The 8,907-nt window shown below is 40.9% G+C and overlaps 1 protein-coding gene across 1 annotated transcript; it reads right to left on the minus strand.

Moving 5' to 3' along the window:
• Positions 1–6,101: 6,101 nt before the first annotated feature.
• LOC117130823 (uncharacterized protein At4g04775-like) lies at positions 6,102–6,570 on the minus strand. Its single transcript, XM_033283449.1, has 2 exons — positions 6,406–6,570; positions 6,102–6,329 (listed from the first exon to the last, which is right to left on the minus strand). The coding sequence occupies exons 1-2, from the start codon at positions 6,568–6,570 to the stop codon at positions 6,102–6,104; spliced, it is 393 nt and encodes a 130-aa protein (XP_033139340.1).
• Between the last annotated feature and the right edge of the window lie 2,337 nt (positions 6,571–8,907).

Below are 8,907 nucleotides of genomic sequence, written 5' to 3' on the forward strand. Positions count from 1 at the left end.
GTTCGATACTCATCCACTTGAGAGTGTCGCGGAAGATTACGTTGCCCGTGCTTCCCGTGTCGACGAGTACCCTTCCAACTTCTAAATCTCGTATGACGAGCGGGTCGCAGTGAGGTTGGTCGATACCGCCGGCTTCTTCCTCTGTGAAGGTGATCGAGCAACTTTGGCCGTCTCGTGGCGGAGACCATGTAGGCCAATTTGCACTTGATTCTGCCTTCCGTTGGTAAGCCTTGATGGCCGACACGGTATCGCCGCAGTATTGTGATCCTCTGATGATCATATTGACTCTGCGAAGATTGTTATCATTCCCTTTGTCATCCGGCCTCCTACCGCGTTTATCCCCAGGTTGGTTTCGTTGAGGGGATTTTTCAGCGGGCGGATTTCTATCCGTCTTTGGAGGGCGATCGGAATCGAGGATGAGATCCTTGACGCTAGTTACTTCCGAAATCTCTCCAGCGAGTAGCTTCGCGGCCAGTCTTGCTCCCAAGACTTTGCAATTGGTCGTGGAGTGTCCTCGGGATTGGTGGAACTCGCAGAAGGTGTTTTTGTCATACCCTTGATTGCGAGTCCATATGTTTCCCGTGGTCCGGCCTTGATCCGAATTGATCGCATAGTTATGCGCCCCATGGAGATCTTCCCGTTCGTGATGGACGTATTTGTCGTTACGAGAGTTCTTCTTTTTCCCCTTCGGATCTGCGTCTTTCGAGGATGGTCTCGCCGGCTTATGTTTTTGCGATAAGACTTTCGTTTCTTCCTCGACTATGATGTAGTCCGTTGCTTTGTGGAGGGCGTCCTGGATCGTTCGCGGTTTGTCGAGAGTTATCCATTTTCTGAATTTCGACTTGTACCAGAGCGTCTTTCTCAGCGCGTCGATGGCCACTTTGTCGCTTATCCCGCTGACCCTGGACATTATCAGTTTGAACCGACTGATAAACTCGCGGAGGGATTCGTCTTCCCTCTGGGAGAGACTCCATAAGTCAACATCGGAGGTTTCTCTGTCTATGAATACAGAGTACTGTTTGAGAAATTCCGATGCGAGCTGTCGAAAACTCCCGATGGTGTTGCGACGAAGGCGTGCGAACCATTCGAGCGCTGCTCCTTCAAGATTTTCGACGAACTGGCGGCAATAGCCGGCATCTTTTTCGCCGTCCTTTAGTCTTGCTCTTCCCATCGCGATGTGGAAAGCCTGAAGGTGCGCTTTTGGATCGGCCGTACCATCGTACTTTGGTACTTTGATCTTTCCCGGATCGGACACCCTCATGTCTGAAATGCGACTGGTAAAGGGGGTCTTTCGAGCTCCTTCTAGCAGTCGATCGATCTCGGGGGCAGCACTAGTAGCATGATGGATTTGAGACTTTACGGCTCTCACTTCTGCCGCAGTCTTGGTGATGTAGTCGCGAAGATCGCGGATATCCGATCTTGCTGCGGTTCACGGGCTTTGGTTAGGAAAAATCGTAGGATGGGCCTCGAGTCGTGTTTTAGGTCCCTTTGGGCCGTCTTCCGACTCGACACGTTTACTACGAGTTTTCCGCGGTTTCTAATCCGCGAAGTTTGATCGATGAATTAGAATAGCGGGAAACATGGACTGAGCTTGCTACGGTCTTCGGGAGATAGCATTCGAAGGTCTGACGAGAATGCAAGGATTGGTGTCGTATCGATGTTTGGAAAGGTTCAATCGCTACACAGCGACCGAACTTTGGCTCGAGCCCGGTCGCTACGTAGAGACCGAGCGAGACGAGTGCTCGGTCGCTACGTAGCGACCGGGCGGGACGATCGCTCGGTCGCTACGTTGCGACCGAGCGGGACGATCGCTCGGTCGCTACGTAGCGACCGAGCTTTGGCTCGGGCTCGGTCGCTATGTAGCGACCGAGCGGGACGACCGCTCGGTTGCTGACTCGAGCTCGGTCACTACGTAGCGACCGAGCGGGACGGTCGCTACGTAGCGACCGAGCTTTGGCTCAGGTTTGGTTGCTGCATAGCGATCGGACGGCGTGTATACGTGGTGACCGAGCTTGGTTTGTTCGGTTTGAATCCCAAAGGATACTTTTTCGTAAAAACTTCGTATTGGTTATTTTTACGAAAATTACATCTCTTCTTTTACTATCTCTTTCGGAAATACGATCTCCGAGGATTTTCGTGTGGTAATTCCGTCGTAACCGTTTTTGACCCCAACAATTGATATATTTAGTGAAGTTCAAATAAAAAGATTAGTTTATAGATATAACTAGAGTAATTACATAATGTTTATAGATAGAACTAGAGAAATAACAGAGCATAACAGCTCATCAACTTAACAACTTAGTAAAACTAGATAAAACTTCTACTAATCTTCAATTGGCCATGTGCGAGCAGTCAAGTGTATTTGGAAGCAGAAGTCATACGCTGCACAATTCCAGAAACAACGATCGCATTTCCACCGTGATCGTGATCCATCTAGGGAGACTTCAAACTCTGGAGGGTCTATGTGGGAACACCAGCAATCACGTGGCACATTAGGATCTATCCTTTCAGCCATAGATAGAAACATGCCAGGTTTATCGTAATCCCAATGGCCTGAGAGTTGCCAACTACAGATGATTTGAAACATCTTATCAATATGTTGACGAGTAAAGGCAGGGTAGTTGTGAACAATTCCCCTCTGATCAACGCTAAAGGCTAAGTTCAGCATTCCATCAACATACTGGGCCAACTCGCATCCTCTCTCACCAGCAAGATGGATTTTTTCCCATCCTTCATCAACTAAATGGAGGATGAAGAACTCATACATACCTATCAAGTATATGGCCTCTAGATTACCCGAACGGTAGCATTTAAGCCTGAATGTTTGAACAGCACTGGCCTCGTCTACCCAGTCATTCAGGTAAATGAGATTGGCCGATCTGTAGAAGTGATCTTCTCTTCCAACTTCGTTGAACCCGGGAAAAGCAATCCTTGCAGAACCAAAATCCCGGATATTCATCGTTGCTACTGTAGAGAGAATCTTATGAAGCATTGAAGGAGGGAGAGAATCCATGTCTAAATCTGATAAAAGAAAAAATGTTATTGTGTGAGAGAGATGAGGAAAATTGTAGAGATTCGAAATTGTATGTAATTGTAGAGTGTAATTGTAGAAGTGATAAACCATTTATAGGTGATTTGATGGACTCCTCGAGAAGACATGACTTCTGTGACACGCCTTTTGAATAACAGTCGCGTCTGTTGGAATTGAAACTTTGTAAAACTATAATTTATTAAGATATATCACTATATTTAAGAAGTTGAACAGTGGCGTGTCCATTTAAGGTTGATTTGATGAGTATTATTACTTGATTGACTCAGGTTGATTTGATGAGTATTATTACTTGATTGACTCGAGACTCCCCCGAGATTAAACCATTTCTCTCCCCGAGAAAGCATAACTACTTCAACTTATCTAACACGCTTTCTGACTGCAACAGTCGCCTCTCCTGAATTTTAACATACATAAATATGTATAAGTTAGTGAAACTCGTGGAGATCATGTTATGAAACTAAGCAAAACGTAACAATTTAGATTGTATGAAAATTTGAAACTATAAAAAACTTAACGAAATTTAGATATTATATCGTTTTATTTTCTTAAATATGGTCAGTTTCCAGGTTGATTTGATGAGTATTATTACTTGATTGACTCGAGACTCCCCCGAGATTAAACCATTTCTCTCCCCGAGAAAGCATAACGACTTCAACTTATCTAACACGCTTTCGGACTGCAACAGTCGCCTCTCCTGAATTTTAACATACATAAATATGTATAAGTAAGTGAAACTAGTGGAGATCACGGGCTAAATTTATGAAACTAAGCAAAACGTAACAATTTAGATTGTAAGAAAATTTGAAACTATACAAAAGTTAACGAAATTTAGATATTATATCGTTTTATTTTTTAAAATATGGTCAGTTTCCAAAATGTATAAGTTAGTGAATATATTTAGAGTTCATATATTTAATGATAGCAACTACCAGTGTAGGAGATAATCAATGAAAAGGATAATATTAATTTTGAGAAAAAACCTGTAATTTAATGAACTATTAGAATCTACTACTCCTATTTTTGCCCGAGGTTGATAGACTCGTGGAACGAACACGACATTTGATAGACTCGTCGAAAGGAAAACACGTCCCCACGACTTTTCTTGTGAAAAAAGTCTCTTTTAATAATCATTACACTTCCGAGTATCATTTATACGCTACATCTCTTGCATTTAAGAGAATTCTGCATTTAAACACTCACTGTTACTCCATCTCCTCTCTCATCTCTTCTCTCATCTCTGCGAATACTCCATCTCTTCTCTCATCTCTCAACAAACACAAGATGGCAGAGTACGATAAGCTTTCCGAGGTTACTTATAACCCGGCGGTCAGGGCTTGGCGTTTCAGAGTGAAACTACACAGGATCTACCCTTTCTATTCCTGTGTTACCAACAGTGGGCCTTACTATAACTATATCCTCGCAGATGAAGATGTAAGTGTATATCATCATCTCTCAATTGTGTAATAAACATGTAACCGTCAGAAATAAAAACTTGATCTTTGTAACATGTAATAAACATGATTTTTGTACTTTATTTTTGTAGGGATACAAGATGGAGATGAACACTTATGGGAATTATAAAAATTTTAGAGGCCTTGAGAAGGAAGAGGGAAGATGGGTGGAAATCTTTGTGGTAGATGTTGAACGGGCCTACCCATGTTTCAAGACAACTAGGTCTCCGTTCAGACTAATTGCTTCGCCCCTTACACAAGTCCGCATCATCGAACCTCTGAACAATCGTCTTTTCTTTGATTTCAAAAGCATCCATGCAATCCCTCGCATGCACTGGCGTGACCTCAAATATCCCATAGGTAAGTGAAACGAACAGATTTAGGAATGGTAATCACAACTGATTTAGGAATGGTTTAGGAATAGTTTAGGAATGGTAATCACAACTGATTTAGGAATGGTAATCTCAACAGTCGCATGGCTTGGTTTCAGAACTTTCTATAACTCTGTAGATGTAAGTGAAACTAAGTGAAACGAACTGATTTAGTTGAGTAACACTTATATGGTAGATACAATGGGAGTGTTCTTCAACACGGAAGCCCATCTCGATGCCCCTTCAGGACCAAGGATGGAGTTTTACATAAGGGACAACATGTGAGTATAAAGTAACATATGATCCAAGCAAAATTTATATATATATATATATATATATATATATATATATATATATATATATATATTGTAACTGACGCACTTTTTCTTTATTCTGAATAGTGACCATCATATAAGATGTGTGGTGACCGGCACTCAGGCAGTTGCCTTCCGGGATGGTCTTGATGACATGAGTGGTGGGGGGTCGTAGACAGGTGATTGTGGTCCTTAAGATGTGGAGAGTCTGTGAATCTACGAGTAAGTGTTGTTTCTGTGTCTAGTTTTAAATGTGATAGTTGAGTAGAACTTTTGCTAAAATCAAGACGATGCAGATTATTTTGGTCCTGATGATATATGGCTTCAGACCGAAGGTGGATTTGCGGACTTCAGGTTCAATCCGCGTTTGCCAGAGGTCGAGGAATTCAGGCAGTCTGTACTAAACAGCGACCCTTATGTTCAGAAATATGGGGTTGAAGGTCTCGTGTAAATGTTTAATGTCGGTGAAACTTTGTTTAAATATCGGTACAACTATGTGTTAATGTTGGTGAAACTATCTCTATTGTCGGTACAACTTTGTTCACTCTATTGTTCAATTTTCCAACTTTATAGTTTCACTTAGTCAATTTTCCAACTTTTCGTTTCACTTAATCTCACATGTTTCAACTTTGGGTTTCACTTAATCTCACTTGTTTCAACTTTTGGTTTCACTTAATCCTTGTTCCAACTTCTGGCTTAACTTAATCCTCTGTTCGGCTTTTTCGTATAAATAGGGCAGATATTGTGTTAGTTTCACTTTCTCAATTGTCTAACATACTAAAAATAAATAGAAACTTTTTCGATAGATCAAACTACATGGTTGTTCAACTTCGCATAACTTAGAAAAACATAGCTTAGCAATAACAGTTAGTTATAGGAATTGGAATTCTCTTAGGAATTTCAATTACTTTTTTTACATCATAATTCCTACAACTAAAACGATGGTAAGAAGAACACAACCTCCTGATATTTTTGTCATGGGCATCTTTTTGGGACCTTCGCGGATATCTCCTTCATTCCTTATTGTTGCTTTGAGACTCTGAACTTCTTCTTCGAGCATTCGAACTTGGTAGTTCAGCTGTTGTATCTCATCGGTGAAGGCTTCATCAACCCATTTGAAGACATGATTGTCGTTCTCGAGCTACAACATGATTTTTTTTCAAAACGAGTAAGCGTGATTCATAAGCGTTCGATATATAAACAACAAACGGATGTACCCTTTGTGAAGCCGCAAAGAGACACCGATAATACCGGCGATATGGGTTTGGATTGCTTCTGGAAATGATCTCGGTGACGCCCACCCCGCACCAACACCTACTAGGTATCCCCGGAGTTCGTATCCGTCTCCGACCACCGGTCGTGGAAGATGAAGCGGCGGACATCTCGGTTTTTGGAGGGGAGGGAGTGACGAGGAGAGAGAGGAGAAAGATTAGGGAAGAGAGAGAAAATGAAGATAGCAAATGGGGAAAACCTAAAAAAAGGGTCTTTAATACTTCGATTGAACGATTGGGAAAAGCTGGGAAATTAGAAATTCGAAAAGCTGGGCGGGAAAATTAAGAATCCCACGGTTTTTTCTGTTGTAAGTTTCACCAAGTACTCAGTTTTACAGAAAGCGTCAAAGTTGCACTTTTTAATTATTTCTATTTATCTTAGTTATACTCGACTTGAATTAATGATTTTGTGGTTATACCAATGCAATTATGTTTCCTGAGTTCATTTCTCATACGATCATGTACATATAAACTTGATTTCGTGCCATAAAGAGTTATCAAATCTAACGAGGTCAGTTTCAGCGATAAAGCTATGACAACACATTGTATTTCCTATATGATTGCTACCAAGCAATGAGATAGAATTTTAAGAATTTTAACAATTCTGATTAAATCATAATTAACATAGCACTAATAATAAACTACAATCGTATTACTTCCATGACTTATAAAATTAAATTACAAAGTTTAGAATTTACAATCATATTATTCAATTTACATAACGTAGTTATACCAGTTTCACTTAGTTATACAACACACAAATAAAATTTATTTCACCTCACAACGTTCTCATACGATAAAAACACCAAAACCGAAAGTGAAAGGCAAACACCAAAACCGAAAGTGAAAGGCTTACAACCTAATCCACATCAAAACTGAAACCGAAAGGTTTACAACCTACTCTTCTTCTGTTTCTTGTGGGGATGTTCATCGTGCTCCAAACCTGTGCCCACATTATCTTCTTCTCCATATCCACTCTCACGCTCACAATAGATCCTACTACAAGAGCTCTCTCCAACTCTCGACAGTTGCTCGGTTATTTGAACTATTTGCAATTCTTCGATGACCTCCACATGCAAAATACTTCTTCTTTGCTCTCTATCAACTGATGTTAGATAAACAAACACATCTTCATCATCCAAAATATACGATTGCCTCTTAGGTTCCACTACCAATGGAATGTAACCCAAATTGAGCCTCTTCGTAAACGGATCTATTTCCATCTTCCTGCATATCCTCTCTTTCAACAACGAATAAGTGATCTCCTCCAACGATGATGTCTTAAAGGATATAGCATACAAACGAGCATCAGTTGGAATCCATTCATAATCATCTCCATCCTTAGAATAATGTCCATCATAATCAAAGTGTATGTTCGTCGAAAATGGACACATTGTCTGCAATAAAAGCATTTAACCACTTAAAGTTATACTTGTTTATTCAGTTATACCATTCACGTTATACTTGGTTACACAGTTAAACCATTAAAGTTATACTTCGTTATACCATGTCACAGAGTTGTGTCAGTAACCAACCAATTAGTGATAAGCCAGAACGTCTAATCTTCGATTGAATCGTCATAATTCCCGACATTCAATCATTCCTTTCCGATCCTCGAATAGTTCATGAAACCCAAATGAATAAGAATTTTTCAATTAAAACTATAAATTTGGAGTCGAGTCTTCAATTCAAAACCAAATTGTTATCAGCTTTGATTCCCGACATTCAATTATACAGTTGTTGATTATCGAATTCCCTAACAAACAGACCATTCAAACTTTCCGATCGTCGATTAGTTCATACCAATACGAAATCTTCTATCTAATCGGAATCCCGTGAATAATGAGTTCGTCTATGGTGGATTCTATACATCGGTCTTAACGACGATTTGAGATACATACCCTGTATAACGGAATTAATAGCTCGATGATCCAGTATCCAAGCGAAGAGATCGTATTCCAAAACGAATTCACGAGAAGATGAGTACGAGGGAAGTATCGAGTGGGCTTCGAGTGAATCTTGTCGGGGGGGGGGGGGGAGGGCGGGAGGAGGAGGAGAGGAGAGAGAGAGTGGATACTCGATTAATTTATTCACTAAATCGGTCAGGGGTATTTTAGATATTAACCACATCCTCTAAGAGTATGAAAACAGATAAGAGTATGGCAGATCACATGAGAGTATGGTAGATCACTTTTTCCCTCATTAAGAGTACCTGAGCACTTGAGTCATCTATCTAGACTCACCTTTAAATCCATGAGATTGGCTAAGGAAGACTAGACTCGAGCTCAAGCTAATCACACTTCACTTCTGGATCACTCTCGGTTCAGAACCATCACAAGGAGCCGGCTGATCCGAATACTATCCTTGGCCATCTGAATTCAAAACATAACAGTTGGAACATAAGGTTCACTTGTCTGGTTCAAGAAGAAACTCAACTCAGTTCATAAC

Source organism: Brassica rapa, unplaced genomic scaffold, assembly GCF_000309985.2.
Source record: "Brassica rapa cultivar Chiifu-401-42 unplaced genomic scaffold, CAAS_Brap_v3.01 Scaffold0697, whole genome shotgun sequence".
Taxonomy (NCBI): Eukaryota; Viridiplantae; Streptophyta; class Magnoliopsida; order Brassicales; family Brassicaceae; genus Brassica; species Brassica rapa.